Here is a 16,279-nt window from a genome sequence, read left to right on the forward strand (position 1 = left end):
AGCTAATAATAATAATACCACTTATTGAGCACTCAGTATGTGCCAAGTGCATTATCACATTTAATCCCCATATCAACTCTATAAAGTAGGGGCTATGAAAACCCATTTTGTTCTAACAGGCACAGAGAGGTTTATATGCCCACAATTGCCGAGTATTACATGGCAGAACCAGATATCCCCACATCCCATGTTCTAAGTCACTCAACTCAAGTCCCCTAACATAGCACATTGCCATTTAGAGACCCCAGATGTCTCTGTCTCCTCCTGTCTCAGTGCCAGCTAGTCTGTCCTGCATTGACTAAGGACCAAGCCAGGGTGGTGATCTCTCCATTTATATCCCTTTTATACGACCAGAAGAAAGTTTGCCCTGCACTAAAATGAATCAACAGAGTGAACCCTGTCCCATTCTCTCATATTTGGTGCACATATTGTCCCCTGAAGAGTCTAAGCACCTTGAGGGCAGTGATAACTATTTAACATATACTGAATACTTGCTGTGTGTTGGATTCAGTGCCCGGATGCTGTATGCTTAAAGACCAGACAATCCTGGGTCTAAGTCCTCTACTTCCCACTAGGACTGTGCCACTCCCGGTCCCATTAGGTCCGAGAAATGCATGGGGAGGGCCTAATCCTAGGGGAGGGAAGGCCTGATGTATGTATGTTGGGGGAGGTGGGTTCTGAAGAGTGAAACCACTTCCTGTGTAGTTAGTTCCTGTTGACAGTGTTGACAGAAAGAGCTGAAGGGGAGGTACGGGTGGAGGGACAGAGCCGGGAGTTGGGGAGAAGGGATTCTGAGTCTCTGGGAATGAGCCCAGGAGTCCTTCCCCAACATAAACCCCCTCCACTCCTGCAGCTGGAGACCTTTTCCCTGGCCTCGGTGCTCCTCTGAGGAGAGAGAGGTTGGGCAAGCTGTTTGAGTGGGAAAGGAGAACTGGAGGAAGTTGACAGGGATGGGCGGGGCCCATGGGGGGGCTGACCAGGAACCCAGCTTCCTGCTCAGAACCCAGGCATCCAGCCCCCAGCTTACCCCCACCCCTTCCAGCCCCCACTCCCCTCTGGAATCCAGGGTTCCAGCCCTCCTCCCAAATCCCAGCCACCCCTCCCCCATCAGTTTCTCCCCTCCAGGGGATGGAGGCCGAGAGACCCCAGGAAGGAGAAGAGGATGGTGAGCAGGTGAGCCGGGCACGGAGAGGGGGAGGCTAACACTGGGAGAGAAGGGAGGTGAGAGGACCTGGGGCAGAGACTTAGAAGGGTTTGGGGACACTGAGGTAGGAATAGGAACCAAGACACAGAGAGAGGAAATGGGCTGCCAGCCTAGCCCCCCGCCCACCCCTGCTTGACTGGACCGGTCGTCTCTCAGGACTACCCCCAGGATGAGCAAGACTGGCCCCCTCTGAGCACCACCACTCGGCCTTGGCGATCTGCTCCTCCATCCCCTCCTCCCCCAGGGACCCAGCGCACAGGTACCTCCAGCCTTCCAGGGAGCCTCCCAACCCTGGTGCCCACATTCTTTCTGACCCCATTACCAAGACTCACTCCAATGTGGGCTCTCCCCCCACCTCCTCCCGACTCCCTATCACACCCCCTCAGCTCTGACCCCAAGTCCCTAAGCACCTCACCCTGTACCCCCCGCCCATCTGCCAACCTTTCTGGCTCTCTGAGCCCTCCCTCTCCTCTCCCCAGCCATGGGGCCCCGCTCGGCCTCCCTGCTCTCCCTGCAGACAGAGCGCCTTCTGGACCTGGTGGCTGAGGCCCAGTCCCGCCGCCTAGAGGAGCAGAGGGCCACCTTCCACGCCCCCCTGAGCCCCCCAACTTTGTCCCAGGCCCTGCCCCGGCCACTTGAGGACAGAGAACAGCTCTACAGCACCATCCTCAGCCACCAGGTGAGACACCCCCAAGAGGCAAGGCCCAGGCCTCCTGGATCCTTGACCCTAGTCTCTTTTAGGCCCCACCCTCCTTCTGCCCAGGCATCTGCCCTGTTGCCAAGTCCCTAGCCCCCCCATGCCCATCACAGGTGTCCTGTATGTCCCCACACCAGCCTTGGCTCCTCTCAAGGACCCCCTCCCCTCAGAGCCTCACTAACACCCTCCTCTCTCCACTCCTCCAGTGCCAGCGGATGGAAGCCCAGCGGTCAGAACCTCCCCTCCCTCCAGGGGGGCAGGAGCTCCTGGAGTTGCTGCTGAGGGTTCAGGGTGGAGGTCGAATGGAAGAGCAAAGGTCCCGGCCACCCACACATACCTGCTGAGACCTGAAGCCCCAAACGGCCCCTCTGCACGCACGGGGTGCAAACCTGGTCACCCCACTGCATGCCCTCAACCCTGCTTGGCAGGGGCACCAGAGACTGGAAGACCCTCAATCTTCATCCCCTTCATCCACCTTCCCTGGGAACTGGAGGGGGTGAAGGTCCTCAACCCTGGGAACAGGAGAAAGGCAAGGTAGGATGGTCATTTAACTCCCTTCCCAAGTGCAAGGGAGCCCGAAGCAGAGAGAGGATCCCGGCCACCGAGGGACACCCCATCCCCTCTTCTCATCTGGCCTGAGCAGTGCGGACACCCCCAGTGGTCAAGCCACTAGGCAGGGTTTGAGGGCTCAGGCTTTTGCCTCCTGAGAAAAGGCAAACCTGAGAGACCTGAGAGATGGCTCTACCCTCCTTCCCAGCAAGAAGAAAGGGAGGGTGGGTGGGCACCAGGAACAGGGTGAAGCTTGTTCTCTCACCCCCACCACTGTCATCCCCCAGCCCCAGGACTGAAGGGCCTACAGGCTGTGAATGGACTTAGCCCTGCCCACCCTCCCTCCCTGCTGCTGCTCAGAGTCTGATGTTTTGGTTGTGTTAATAAATGTAATTCCCCTCTGGACTGAAGGCTGGTGTCTGGGGGGACCGGGTGGAGGGTGGCAAGGTGAGGCCAGAGGCTGCCTCTCTCCCCAGTCTGGCCAGAGGCCAGCTCCCCTCCCTGGCTGGTTAATTACTGGCTCATTAAGCAGCGACTGGAGACCTCCCTAATTATCCCCCCCAACCCCCCTCTCCTGGTTTTAATTAAGTAGAACAGAGAGGGGAGTTATTAGGACAAGAAATATGAACTGCGCTGTCTGTGAACCCAGGCATTCCAGCGGTCAGAGACCCCATCACCCTGACTCAGAACCTGGGTGAAGTACCCCAGCCCCCGACACGCCCCCCTCCCAGGCCACAGAAATCCAGCCTTGGCGCCTTCCCCTATTCCCCACCCCGGGCGGTTTCCTCCCATCCTGCCCTCGTCCCCGCGTCCCTCTCCCCTCCTCCACTCGGTCTCAGTTCCTCGGTTTCTGTGTTTCTCCGCCCCCAGCTCCTCCCTGTTCCTCCTCTCTTCTCCCCTCCTCTTCCTCCCCGCCTCCCCTCCCCCAGCCTCCCTCCCTCCCTCCCCTCTCCTCCCTCCTCCCTCCTCCCTCCCTCTCACACACACCCCCGCTTGGGCCTCCTCTCTCTCTCCGGCTCCATTTTCTCCGCCGCCGGGGGCCGGGGTCTCCTGTGGGGACCCAGCCGGTACCCCAGGTTTCCCTTCTGGGCCGGGGTGAACCCCCGGGGGAGCCGAGAGGGCGGGGGAGACGGGCGGGGGTGGGGGCGGAGGGAACAGCGGCCCCAGCGAGTTTGGGGGGGGGAGTAACCAGGCGGGGGGAGGAGCAGAGCAGGGAGGGGGCCCCAGGGCCCCCCCCCAGCTATGGACGAGCGGCTGCTGGGGCCGCCCCCTCCAGGCGGAGCCCGGGGGGGCCTGGGATTGGTAGGTGGGGAGCCTGGGGGCCCTGGCGAGCCTCCCGGTGGCGGAGACCCCGGTGGGGGCAGCGGGGGGGTCCCGGGAGGCCGAGGGAAGCAAGACATCGGGGACATTCTGCAGCAGATAATGACCATCACCGACCAGAGCCTGGATGAGGCCCAGGCCAAGTGAGTGCCCCCACCCCGGGACCCCCACACAGACCCAACAGGACCCCCATTCACAAGCTCTGAATCTTCTGGGAACCCTCCCCAACTCCAAGACCTTCTCTGGAATCCTACAGCTCTCTCCCTACTGCCGGGAGCCCAGAGATATGATCCCTCTTAAATGTCCCTTCACCCCCAGGCCCTGAAACCTCCACAGAGGGAACCCCAGAAGGTCTCACCCCCCCCCCAACCTCTCACTGACCCCCACACTCCCCTGGAACAGTATTCCAGCCCCCTGAGCCCCCTTCTGGCTCCCAGGCTAAGAAACTGCTCCCTGGCTATGCTGTCCTCTCTTCTGACTCTCCACCCAGCCCACCCCTACATTTTACAGACCTGGGGACCTCTGCATCCCTCCCCAGAGCCCCTAACACTCCTGTCTACCCCATCCCAAGCCTCCAAGTGTCCTCACACCCTCCCCTCTGCTCAGCCAAACACTATGCGTATCAAAGCCCCCCACCCTGCTCTGTCCCAGGACCTCTGCACACACATCTATACCGAACTCCCCACTTCAGCTCACAACCCCTCAATCCCTCTCCAGCACCCTTAAACGGACTCTTCTCCAGTCCTGCTTGCATCTCTCCGAAATCTACTTTCTTACCCTCGTTTGCTCAGTGATCCCCCAAACTCCTCCATACCCTTCCTAGAATCACCTTCCAAAGCCCCCAGCCCACCCATGGCTTCTTGAGCATGCCTGCATCTTTCCCTTGTCTTCCTGAAGCCAAGCAGCTTTCCCACATCTCCATGCTCTGGGAGCTGATCCTTTCCCAAGACCACTCCCAACTCCATCCCCCCACCCAAATCCACTTCTGTCTCCCTTCTCACAGATTTACCCACCTCTCTTCCCTTGTTCCCAGGCTTCCCTTTCTCTCCCAGGCCCCCACTATTTCTGTAGCTCCTCAACTTTTCTTTTTTCCCATTCACATTCCTCCCAAGGAAACATGCCCTAAACTGCCACCGAATGAAGCCTGCCCTCTTTAGTGTCCTGTGTGAAATCAAGGAGAAAACCGGTATGTGGGTCCCCCTGTGATTCCTCAACTCTGGGGACAGAACCCTGTTCACTATAGGACTCCGGCTAAGAGCTTGACAACTTGGGGCCCTGAGGAAAGTGGGGAGTTGGGGGGGTCACTAAGGAGAGCTGGGGAGGGGACCAAAGCCTGGAAATTGGGTTTCCCAGAGGTACCTGGAAGGCTGAGAGCTGGGTGTGGGGTCCCTGGGTCCCTAAGTTCACTTCTGTGCAAATTAGGGCTCAGCATCCGAAGCTCCCAAGAGGAGGAGCCAGTGGACCCACAGCTGATGCGCTTGGACAACATGCTTCTGGCAGAGGGTGTGGCTGGGCCGGAGAAAGGGGGAGGTTCAGCGGCAGCAGCTGCAGCTGCTGCAGCCTCCGGGGGTGGTGTGTCCCCTGACAACTCCATCGAGCACTCAGACTATCGCAGCAAACTTGCCCAGATCCGCCACATCTACCACTCGGAGCTGGAGAAGTATGAGCAGGTGAAGACAGGAGACTGAGATGGGTGGAGGGAGAGGCTCTGGGGGGGAAATCCCACAGCCAAAGGGCTCCTCCTCACCAACCCACTGGCCCCCACTGCAGGCATGTAACGAGTTCACAACCCACGTCATGAACCTGCTGAGGGAGCAGAGCCGCACACGCCCTGTGGCACCCAAGGAGATGGAGCGCATGGTGAGCATTATCCATCGAAAGTTCAGCGCCATCCAGATGCAGCTCAAGCAGAGCACATGCGAGGCCGTCATGATCCTGCGTTCCCGCTTCCTGGATGCCAGGTGGGGCCCGGATACCAGGCCAGCCCTCACCTCTGGGCTGCTTCCCATTCTCCGGGACCCTGGGCCACCATGTTGCACATGGTACCCCATGATGGTGCCTTCTAGAGTTATGCGACATGGTGGCCCTGCCAGGACCCCAGCATCCCCCTCACCACCCTTCTCCCTCCCCTGTAGACGGAAACGCCGAAATTTCAGCAAACAGGCCACTGAGGTCCTAAATGAATATTTCTACTCCCACCTGAGTAACCCATATCCTAGCGAGGAGGCAAAGGAGGAACTTGCCAAGAAGTGTGGCATCACCGTCTCTCAGGTATTGGGGGTGGCCTGGGGAGATGGAGTTTTTAGGTGAAAAGCTCTCAGATCTTATTGAAAGGAGGGCTTCAGAGGGAAAGATTTCCCCCTGACCCTTGTTTCTGCCCAATATCCCACAGGTTTCCAACTGGTTTGGCAACAAGCGGATTCGCTATAAGAAAAATATTGGAAAGTTCCAAGAGGAGGCAAACATCTATGCTGTCAAGACCGCCGTGTCAGTCACCCAGGGGGGCCACAGCCGTACCAGCTCCCCGACACCCCCGTCCTCTGCAGGTGGATCCCGCCGCCACTCTGCCTGGCTCTTCTGCACACTTCCTGCTTTTGTTCCTACTTCCTATCTAGGCAGAATCAGTAGAAAGGGGGGCCTTTTGGGGTGAGAGCGATCAAGCTGAGACAGAATGGGGATGTCAGGGGTCAGAGGCCACTCCGATGAAGTAACTTCTGCCTTTCTTCCAGTGGGTGGCCAGGGGAGGTTCAGGAACAGCCTGCTCTTTGTGAGTGTTGGAATACTGTTTTGTGGATAATTTGCATATCTAGCACCCATAGAGCTAGTTCAGAGGACTTGATGGCAACAGAGTTGTCATGAGTCTCCTGTCATCACAGGTTTTATTATATTCTTCCCTAATTCCCTCTCTGCTCCCCCAAGGCTCTGGCGGCTCTTTCAATCTCTCAGGATCCGGAGACATGTTTCTGGGGATGCCCGGACTCAACGGAGATTCCTATTCTGCTTCCCAGGTCCGGTGCCCCATCTCTTCTTAACTAGGGCTTTCCCAAGCCCCATTTCCCTCCCTTTAAGACACAAGAACTTTTTCTTCCAGGGTTTCTTCTCACTGTGTCATCCCGTCCTTTGCCGCTTGCAGGTGGAATCACTCCGGCACTCGATGGGGCCAGGGGGCTACGGGGATAACCTCGGGGGAGGCCAGATGTACAGCCCCCGGGAAATGAGGGTGAGTGGATACCTGAAGCCCCCTCTCCTGCTCTCACCAGGACATGAGGCCTTCTCCCTAAGGGTGTTGTCCACCACCAGGGTGCTCAGGGCCCTGCTCTGTTTCCCTCTCTTTTTCCAGGCAAACGGCGGCTGGCAGGAGGCTGTGACCCCATCCTCAGTGACATCCCCCACAGAGGGACCAGGGAGCGTTCACTCCGACACCTCCAACTGATCTCGCCCCTCAGGGCCACAGGGGTTGGGGCACACAAGGCGACTCTCAAAGAGGACACAGGCATCCAGAGATGAGCCCCAGGCACAGGAGAAGCACAAGACAGCGAAGGGCAAATGGGGCCATCCCCTCCCCAACAGGACTCTCAGTGCTGGGGGTAGTAGCTACATGGCAGGGAGAATGGGGTCCCCTAAGGGGGGGGTAGGGTCTGTCTCCTTTTTTCTTCCTTTTGGTCTGTTCTCTCCCCTTTTCTCTCTTACACAAACACACACACACACACACAGAAACCCATTTTTCAGATCTCTCTGTGTCTGTCTCACACATGCACACATAGAACTATTCTGGATTCTCTGTCTCTCTCTGGGCTCCCTCCACTTTCCCCTCCCCAACCCGCTTATCTGCTCTGGAATCTGGAGACGCCAGCCCTGCCCGACCAGAGATGCCAAAAATGGGGACACAACTTCTGGACAGAGGACATGAGCCACGCCCCCCATGCCTCCCCACCCCCTGCCCCTCCAGAAGGCTTTATTACCTCATACGCAGCTCATCTTAAACCAATAGAATCGCTCGGTGGACGAGAGTGTCTGACTCAGATATCTACCTCGGAGGGAGTTTCTGCTACTTTAGGGATTTGTTGACTGGGCTTTGGGGTTGAACTTTTTTTTTTTTTTTTTAAGTAAAGAAAAAGAAACCCTGGGATCCATCTGTACTTTTCTGAATTTTTGGTTTTTCTGTTGTTGGTTCTCAACTTTTAATTTAGTTTGGGGAAGTAGGTGTTTTTATAAATATGTTTTCTTTTTCTTTTTTTTTTTTTTTTGTTTCTTGCTTTCCCTTATTAGGGGTGATAGCCAATGGGGTCTTGGCAAGAGAAAGGGAAACAAACAGAACTGCCGAACAGGCCCACCTGACTCCGGTCCTGTTCAACAGGAAGTGAATTTTGCAGGACACCAAGCCCTGCCCCCTAAAATCACTGAGGTGTTCACCTTTGCTTATGCAAGCAGCTTTCTGCTATACCTGGGGTGTGCAGGCAGTAAGGGGTTTGCCCCGCAGGCCTCCCAACATTCCTCACAACCCCCGGGCAGGGCTGGACTCAGTAATTTTGGGGAAACTGAAGATGCCACCTTCCCCTGTGTGACACATCTTTATAAATCTTTTTTGTTTTCTAATTACAATTAATTTGCAGATTGGAGGGGGAAGAATGGGGAGGGGTTTATTGCCAAATATGTTAAATATGGATTGTGGTGCTTGTATATGTATCCCCCTCAATTTCTCCAGAAATGAGGTATCCTTTTTTCTCATGCCAAAATCAAGGGGGTGGAGAGAATGAGGGAGTGTGCAAAAAGCCAGGTATGGGGGGAAGTAAGATCAACACTGTCCCATCCTTGGCCCTGAACCCTACCATCTGAACCCCTCAAACATCCTCAGGATTTAACGAGACTGTCAGTCAGAGTGGGGAACCCCTCCTATCACAGACTGGGGCAGGAGTGGGGGACAGGCTGGGAGTGTGATGGGTGGGGGTGGGAAGCACGGGCCAGGGGCAGTTCTCTCCTCACTTGTAAACTTGTAGTTTCACAGAACAAACCGCAGTTTTAAATAAAGAAATTTCTTTTTTCCCTGGGTTTAGTTGAGAATTATTTTCAAGAAACATGAGAAAAAAAAAAAACAAGGAAAAAATTTTCTCTCACAAAGCCCCAAACAGGTTTCTTCCAAGTTCCCCTTATCATTCCTGGCCCAGCCCTCACTTCCCAAGCTCCACATTTCACCCTTATCTCCCTCACCTGGGGAATGACAGCCTGGCCTGAGCGCTGTTGCCTAGCAACCTTGCCAAGTCAAGGTGGGGCTCCAGTGGTCCCCCAGGCAGGCCTCAGCAGGTGGAGGGATGGACTACGGTGCTAGACCCTGATGGCCCTGATGGCCAGGGGCCCTGAGGGGATGAGAGACCCTAGGAGGTATAGCCCCCACTCCTGGGATGACGTATGTGTACCCAGAGGCTGGCAGGGCATGGTGAAGGGGGCCACGTAATAGTTTGTCCTAGTACCTGAAGGACTCTTGTCCAAGAAGCATGAATTCCTAGCATTCCCCAAGTTGAGACAGGATGGGGAGATGGGGGCTGGGGACAGGGCACAAGCCCCACCTAGGGTGGTGGCCACTGCAGTGAGAGGGGCAGACAGAACCAGAAGTCTGGGAAGGAAGCAGGATGGCAGCAGGGGTAGCAGTCGGAGTCTGGGTACTGGTTCTCAGTCTGTGGGGTGAGCTATTCCCCTGCCAAACCCCCTCCCCCCACCGCACCCCCCCACACACACACACACAAATACACACACACCACCACCACCACCCTTCCCTGCAGAAACCTCTCCATCCCTTCAAATCTCCTGGGGATTTTCCTGGAACCTCGGCACCACTTCTCAAGCTCCCACTCTCATCCAGCCCATCCTAATTTCATTAGCCCCCTCTCCCTGCCTGTCCTTCCACTATGATGCTGTCTCCTAGGGGCAGTAGCAGGTGGTCAGAACATCACAGCCCGGATTGGGGAGTCACTGGTGCTGAACTGTAAGGGTGCCCCCAAGAAACCACCGCAGCAGCTGGAATGGAAACTGGTAAGCAGCCTCCCAACTTCCGGAAAGACCAGCAATGATTCCCATCCCCAATTCCCCACCTCAACGGTCCTTCCCCAAAGGACCTACCATGTTTAGGACCCTCTCCTCTGTCCTCAGAACACAGGCCGGACAGAAGCTTGGAAGGTCCTGTCTCCCCAAGGAGACTCCTGGGATAGCGTGGCTCGTGTCCTCCCCAATGGCTCCCTCCTGCTACCAGCTGTCGGAATCCAGGATGAGGGGACTTTCCGGTGCCGAGCAACAAGCCGGAGTGGAAAGGAGACCAAGTCCAACTACAGAGTCCGAGTCTACCGTAAGGGTTCCAGGGCCTTCTCCAAAGCCCGCCTCTCATCTAAGAAAAAGCCTTCAACCCAGCCCCTGACTCCCTGGCCCTGGTGTGAGAACCTCCGGCTTCCGCTGCCCCCCATTCCCACACCTGGGGTGACAGAACCTTCAAAGCTGCAGCCTCTGATTGGATTTTTCCCTCCTTCAGAGATTCCTGGGAAGCCAGAAATTATAGCTCCTGCTTCTGAACTCATGGCTGGTGTCCCCAATAAGGTAGTGGAAAAAAAGTAGAAGAAATTAGCCCTGTGAGTGGGAGTGTGGCTGTGTGATGTGATGTATGAGGTCATTTCCAAAGGGTGATGAGGTCACTCTTTCCCCAGGTGGGGACATGTGTATCTGACGGGGGCTACCCTGCAGGGACTCTCAGCTGGCATTTGGATGGGAAACCTCTGATACCTGATGGGAAAGGTGAGTTCCAAGGCCCCACTCCTAGCTGCCTCCTTCCGGACTGTCTCCCACGTCCACCCTGGATGTCTCACCTTGTCCTCCCCCACCCCCCAGGAGTGTCTGTGAAGGAAGAGACCAGGAGACACCCCGAGACAGGGCTTTTCACAGTCCAGTCAGAACTGACGGTGACCCTGGCCCGGGGAGGAGCTCCCCACCCCACCTTCTCCTGTAGCTTCAACCCTGGCCTTCCCCGGCGCCGAGCCCAGCACACGGCCCCCATCCAGCCCAGTGTCTGGGGTGAGCACAGTGGTGGGGAGGACCCTGAGCTCAGGTGAGCACATACTGGAAGTATGGCCTGCAGGGAGACAGTGATGATCAAGTCCATGGCCATTGGGACCACTCATGGGCATAACTCTCAACCTCATGCCCCTCCCCTCCCACAGAGCCTGTGCCCCTGGAGGAGATCCAATTGGTGGTGGAGCCAGAAGGTGGAGCAGTAGCTCCTGGTGAGACCGTGACCCTGACCTGTGCAGCCCCTGCCCAGCCCCCGCCTCAGATCCACTGGATCAAGGATGTGAGTGGCATGGAGAGACGAGCCTGGGAGGCAGAGAGACACATAGTTGGCAACTAGAAGGAAGGTGGGGGTCTAACAGTGGGAGAGGAGGCATGGAGCTGGGGAGGAGTCCAAAGTGCCTGAGGATGTGGACACAAAAAAAAACAGAGTATGGGATGTATGGAGAGGGGTTTTCTCAGTCTCCTGTCCCCCTTCCCTCACCAGGGTATGCCCCTGCCCCTTCCCTCAAGCCCTGTGCTGCTCCTCCCTGAGGTAGGACCTCAGGACCAGGGAACCTACAGCTGTGTGGCCACCCGTCCCAGGCACGGGCCCCAGGAAAGCCCTGCTGTCAGGATCAGTATCATTGGTGAGGAGCCCTCCCCCCAAAATCCAATCCCAGAGACCCTTGGGCTGGTGAGGGACAGTGCAGGCTCCAAGTCCCTACCCCACTCTGGCAATCTCCCTAAGAGCCACCCCATCCCCTCCCTTGGTGTACCCCACCCAAGACTCCTTTGCCCCACCCAAATCCTGCCAAGAGGGCAGCCCCACCCTGAAAGGAACCTCTCCCCTCTGAACTGAAGAAAGGGAAAGATACTCCAATGAGGCTCCCACTACATAGGCCTCCCCCCAACTGAAGCCTTCCCTTCTGACTTGCTCCAACTTTGTCTTCCAGAAACAGGAGAGGAGGGCACGACCGCAGGTGAGGGGATGGATAAGGTCAGACAGAAGCAGAGGCAGACAGACCCCAAGACACATGGCAGGGGGTATGATCAACAAGAAAGGAATGATGAGTGGTAGAGGCTGTATCCTCAGTTCTACCAATCTCCCAACAGGCTCTGTCGGGGAGTCAGGACTAGGAACTCTAGCCCTGGCCCTGGGGATCCTGGGAGGCATGGGGATGGTTGCCCTGCTCATTGGGGTCATCATGTGGCGAAGGAGGCAACACCAAGGACAGGAGACGTGAGTGGAAAAAGCCAGACAACTCAGACTTGGGGCTTCCAGGCTGCAAGGGGCTTAGGGTGGAACGATGGAGTGCTAGGAACCATGTGCAGAATTCTTCCAAATCTTCCTCCCCAGGAAGGCCCCAGAAAACCAGGAAGAAGAGGAGGAGCGCTCAGAGCTGAATCAGTCACAGGAGCTGGAGGTAGTCGAGGCCAATGCGGGAGGTCCTTGAGGGGCCCATGGCCAGAACTCATCCCTCAGCAACCTTTTGTTTTTCCTACTCACTGTTCTGGCCCCAGCCCAGCTCTCCCTTGTACAATCTCTACCCCACTTCACCAAACTCTTTTTCCACAACCAGGAACCCCCACAAGCAGTGATGAGTAAACGCCTGACACATCTTGCCCCGTGTGCTTGTGTGTGTATACATGGCGCCCTCACCCCTGCACATCTGAAGCCCTGGAGGGCAGGGGCTCTCCCCCATGCTTCCCACACCACATCAAATGTCTACTCAAGTTGGGGAGACGATGCTCCTGTCCTGGAAGGAGAAGAGAAAGAAGAAGTTGGGAAGACTTCCCAGCAATACATTTCAACCTTTTTTTTATTGAATTTGTAATAAAGGAGTTTGTGAGTGGGAGGAAGTGCTTAGAATCAGAACCCATATTAGACATTGGGGAGAGGAAAATTAAATTAAATCAATGAGGGGGTTGTGGGGAGAGTCAGAGAGAGCCTTGCCCAACAACAAGTCAAGAAATCTGGGGGAAAACAAAGGATTAGGACAGGAGAAGCAAGCATTCTCTTCTGTCTGTCCTCTTCCTCCAGGGCTAAGAGTTATGATGCCAGTGAGAGGAGAGTTCAGGGCAGAAGGCTCTCCCATCCTATGTACTGATGTCACTCCTCCTCCCCACACCCTCCCCAAGAGTGGCCAGGTTTGGCCTTACCCTACAGAAATGGAGGGGTTGGAGGGTCCAGGAGTAAGGAAGGGTCAGGAGGGACCCCCAATACTGATTCTCCTCTGGCTAAAGGTGGGCAGGAAGGAGACACAGCTCAAATACTGAGCAGCCAGAAAAAGAAGAAGATGGCGAGAAACAGGAAGAGGGAATCCTGCCAACTGGAGGCTGGGTGACCCTGTCCCAGATCCACACCTGTGGGAGAGAGGAGAACTGTGGAAGAAGCGTCCACTCCTGGGTGGAGGGAGGGGGGCCTGAGAGGATACAGAAGGCTCCCTGGTAGGAGGTGACGGAAGGCTCTTACCTGTCCCCCGATGGAAAGGCTCATGGGTATTGAAGACGGTGGTGAAAAAGCCAAAGGGAAAAGCACCAACGCCAAATGAGAAGTGAAAGCCCCCGGTATCACCAAATGCCTGGAATCCCTAAGGAAGGAAAGAAAGTCAGAGGCGAACCCCACAAGTCTTTGCCAAGGAAGGGACACAGTCAGACTAGGACACTCACCCCTCTGCTCTCTGGAGCTGGTCGCTGGCCCTGGGGGCGGGGTGGAGTTTTCAACCTGTAGAAGAGGAGAGGGAATAACAACTGGGAACTTTCTCCTCTCCTCTTCCACACCTCCCATCCCTAACCCAGGGCAGAAAACATTCGACCTTCCCTCAGTACCACCTCCTCTCTCTCACCTGGGATCCTGGGGCTTCTGGCTCCCTCGCCCATAAAGTGGGACAACCTTCTCTCTGCTGATCCCAGCTTTACACACTGGGCACTCCTGCCGCTCTGGCCGTGTCTCCAGCCACTGGGGGAAAAAAATGAAGTGGTTTCCAGTACCCAGGAGGGTCTTCCAGCTCCTCAGACCTCCCCTTTTCCCTCTTCATTTCCTGTGAGTACGCACCTGATGAAGACAGGGCCAACTGGATGGGGGGAAAAAGAAAAGGTCAAACTAGCTACAGAAAAGAGAGTTCCATCTCACCCCTCTTCCCAGGTATTACCTGGTCTCTTCGTATTTTCCGCAACATTAACCACACCAGCCAATTTGGCCTTCCTGCTTCTCTGATCTTCTAAAACCTAAAACTCCATTCTTCATCCTCAACACGCTCAACCCTCTTATCTCCCCAACACACACGCACACACACACTAATTCTCATCCCTCCTTTCTCCACTTTTTGACTTAATTTCCAGTTCTCTTCAACCCACCTCTTTCCATGCCTCCTCTTTTAAGTCCCTGCCACATCCTTGCCCTCATCACTCTCAAACCAATCCCCTGTTACTAGCCCATATCTCCATTATTCCTTTTCCTTTCACTTCCAGGCCCAATAGTCTCTATTTCCACGACCCTTTAACCTCTTAAGGCTGCACCTCCACAGTGCCCTTGTCCCCAGGTTTGTCATATTACTCCTTTCCAGATCTCACCTGAATGTGATCCCACATTTCCTGGGTCTCTCATACTCAACAGATGAGTGCCTAACCTAACTTTGGGTCTCATCCGTTTGCACCTGTACACCTAAGACCTCTCACTTCCGTGGAGTAAGGTGGCTCGGGTCTCACCGGAACGTATGTCCCCCACGCCCCAGCTCCTAGTTCCTATGAACTCTCCTTTCCACAAATCTCGTCTGTATAGAAGTGACCCTCTAACCTATACAACCCCAAAGAAGTCTCTGTAACCCTTCTCGGGCCTCACCTATAGGAATGTGCCATCCGATGATCTGTATGTTTATCTGGTACCCCCACCCCGACCCCAGCCTTCCCAGTATAGAGCTGAGCCCCACACCTTCCGCCCCCACTCCCCGGTTCTCACCAGTACAGGTGGCCACACACACTGACCACAGCCTCCCGAGCAGTCTCCAGACATATATTACATTCGAAGGTCGCGCCCACCCCGCCCCGCTCGCGGTTTGGCCCTTCGGGGCCCTCGTCCTCCTCCTCGGCTGCTGCCATGGCCAATTCTGTTTCGCCCCCGCGTACCCCTCAAACCCCCCAAACACACATACACACACCCCAACAAACGAGAAACCGCCTCCTGCCCACGATCTTTGGGCAGTCTTCAAGAATTTTTAACTAGCACTGGCCTGAGTGCCTGCCAATCACACAGGGTTTAAAGGCAAAGATTGGTCCAAAGAGCGGGGCTTGCGGGGTCCTGCCCTTGCATAATTACTATTGGTTGACAGGTATACAATACCGCGAGCATTGGTAACAACTCGATGCACCCTTCCTGTCGCCCGGCCAGGGAGGGTTTTATTCGTCTAAGTACTGCCAGTCATAACCATAGGCGAGAGCAATTGGTTAGGGACTAAATAGACCTCGCCCAGGATAAGCCCCTTTCTGTTCCTCACTTCCTCTTTCAGAGAATGTGTGAGTTCCTATTGGACTTTGGAGCGTGTAGCTCCAAAGCAATTGATTGGCTAGAACTCGGCCGGAACATGGTGGTTGTGTAATGCGCATGCGCGGTACACGGCGGGACCGGGCGGGCCAACCCCCAAAAGGGTTGAGCCTTCTTTGGTCCCACCCCTCACCTCTCTTGTCGCCATAGTGACTGCCTTACAATTGGCGGGGCTTGGGGTTCAAAGGCCTCGGCTGGGCCTCACCCGGGTCCCCAGGCTGTGAACTCTCTCGGCTGATTGGGCCGTTTCCTTCGCCCCTGATTGGTCGAGACCTAGAAAGAAGGCGAAGTGCTTGGAAAAGAGGGGAAACACTAGGGTCGGAGGGTTCAAAATGGCTTCGGTCTTCTTCAGTGACGTAGAGAGCAGAACTTGGGTCCTCCTCTCCTTCTTAGTTAAGAAGGGAGCAGAACTGGAATTAGCCCGACGTTTGGATGTTGCGAGCATCGATCTTTGGCGCTGGTGTTAACCGATCTCCCTCGGCTGGACGACTCAGCCCCCCCCTTTTTAGGTGATTTACAGAACAGAACTGAGCAGAGGCCCACGCCCTTTTTAATGTATCACAGTTGAACCGAGTTGACCTCGACTCCGTTTCAAACCTTAAGATCACGAAAAGTCTGCTCTACCCCCTTGTGAGTGGGTGTAGATGGGGCAAGGCCTGCCCCTTTTTAGGTGACACGCGGTGGAATGGGGTTAGGCCCGCCTCTTCTTTCCTATATGCCCAGCAGAACTGGGGTCTTCTTCCTGGGCCTTGGGCAAGCTGCTTCAGAGCTTGAGCCTTTCCTACTGTCGTTGACCCTCACTGTGGCCCAAGGAGCAAAATTAGGTAACAGTTCTCCCACTACTAGTGTTCTTTACATCCTCTTCCCCAGGGCGTGTAAATTCATGCAGGGAATTCAAGCAGGGCAAAAGTGTGTCTCGGGGCAGGAGGCAGATGCTGGC

At 55.7% G+C, this 16,279-nt stretch overlaps 4 protein-coding genes across 15 annotated transcripts; 3 read left to right on the top strand and 1 right to left on the bottom strand.

The window, feature by feature from the left end:
* Positions 1 to 724: 724 nt before the first annotated feature.
* Positions 725 to 3,302, top strand: GPSM3 (G protein signaling modulator 3). Of its 5 annotated transcripts, none has more exons than XM_037842380.1 (5): positions 725 to 748; positions 1,126 to 1,173; positions 1,361 to 1,463; positions 1,684 to 1,883; positions 2,108 to 3,302. In XM_037842380.1, the coding sequence occupies exons 2-5, from the start codon at positions 1,129 to 1,131 to the stop codon at positions 2,243 to 2,245; spliced, it is 486 nt and encodes a 161-aa protein (XP_037698308.1). In that variant the 5' UTR covers positions 725 to 748; positions 1,126 to 1,128; the 3' UTR covers positions 2,246 to 3,302. The 5 variants fall into 5 exon arrangements, with proteins under 5 accessions (XP_037698308.1, XP_037698305.1, XP_037698304.1 ...); XM_037842377.1 differs by having other exon boundaries at positions 730 to 748; positions 1,112 to 1,173; XM_037842379.1 differs by lacking the exon at positions 725 to 748 and adding an exon at positions 789 to 899.
* Positions 3,303 to 3,677: 375 nt separating this feature from the next.
* Positions 3,678 to 8,898, top strand: PBX2 (PBX homeobox 2). Its single transcript, XM_037842374.1, has 9 exons — positions 3,678 to 3,913; positions 4,883 to 4,956; positions 5,193 to 5,440; positions 5,541 to 5,731; positions 5,906 to 6,041; positions 6,163 to 6,316; positions 6,690 to 6,778; positions 6,904 to 6,990; positions 7,111 to 8,898. The coding sequence occupies exons 1-9, from the start codon at positions 3,693 to 3,695 to the stop codon at positions 7,201 to 7,203; spliced, it is 1,293 nt and encodes a 430-aa protein (XP_037698302.1). The 5' UTR covers positions 3,678 to 3,692; the 3' UTR covers positions 7,204 to 8,898.
* Positions 8,899 to 9,037: 139 nt separating this feature from the next.
* On the top strand, positions 9,038 to 12,659 carry AGER (advanced glycosylation end-product specific receptor). Of its 7 annotated transcripts, XM_037842367.1 has the most exons (12): positions 9,038 to 9,449; positions 9,691 to 9,797; positions 9,915 to 10,107; positions 10,288 to 10,352; positions 10,460 to 10,547; positions 10,641 to 10,823; positions 10,970 to 11,100; positions 11,305 to 11,446; positions 11,753 to 11,779; positions 11,913 to 12,039; positions 12,157 to 12,223; positions 12,380 to 12,659. In XM_037842367.1, exons 1-12 carry the CDS (start codon positions 9,398 to 9,400, stop codon positions 12,632 to 12,634), a joined length of 1,437 nt encoding a protein of 478 aa, XP_037698295.1. In that variant the 5' UTR covers positions 9,038 to 9,397; the 3' UTR covers positions 12,635 to 12,659. The 7 variants fall into 7 exon arrangements, with proteins under 7 accessions (XP_037698295.1, XP_037698296.1, XP_037698300.1 ...); XM_037842368.1 differs by lacking the exon at positions 11,913 to 12,039 and having other exon boundaries at positions 11,753 to 11,843; XM_037842372.1 differs by lacking the exon at positions 11,913 to 12,039 and having other exon boundaries at positions 12,380 to 12,522.
* On the bottom strand, positions 12,602 to 14,923 carry RNF5 (ring finger protein 5). Of its 2 annotated transcripts, XM_037842381.1 has the most exons (6): positions 14,758 to 14,923; positions 13,855 to 13,873; positions 13,646 to 13,758; positions 13,470 to 13,524; positions 13,273 to 13,390; positions 12,602 to 13,163 (listed from the first exon to the last, which is right to left on the bottom strand). In XM_037842381.1, the coding sequence occupies exons 1-6, from the start codon at positions 14,895 to 14,897 to the stop codon at positions 13,066 to 13,068; spliced, it is 543 nt and encodes a 180-aa protein (XP_037698309.1). In that variant the 5' UTR covers positions 14,898 to 14,923; the 3' UTR covers positions 12,602 to 13,065. The 2 variants fall into 2 exon arrangements, with proteins under 2 accessions (XP_037698309.1, XP_037698310.1); XM_037842382.1 differs by lacking the exon at positions 13,855 to 13,873.
* Between the last annotated feature and the right edge of the window lie 1,356 nt (positions 14,924 to 16,279).

This window comes from Choloepus didactylus, chromosome 7 (assembly GCF_015220235.1).
Source record: "Choloepus didactylus isolate mChoDid1 chromosome 7, mChoDid1.pri, whole genome shotgun sequence".
In the NCBI taxonomy this organism is placed as follows: Eukaryota; Metazoa; Chordata; class Mammalia; order Pilosa; family Megalonychidae; genus Choloepus; species Choloepus didactylus.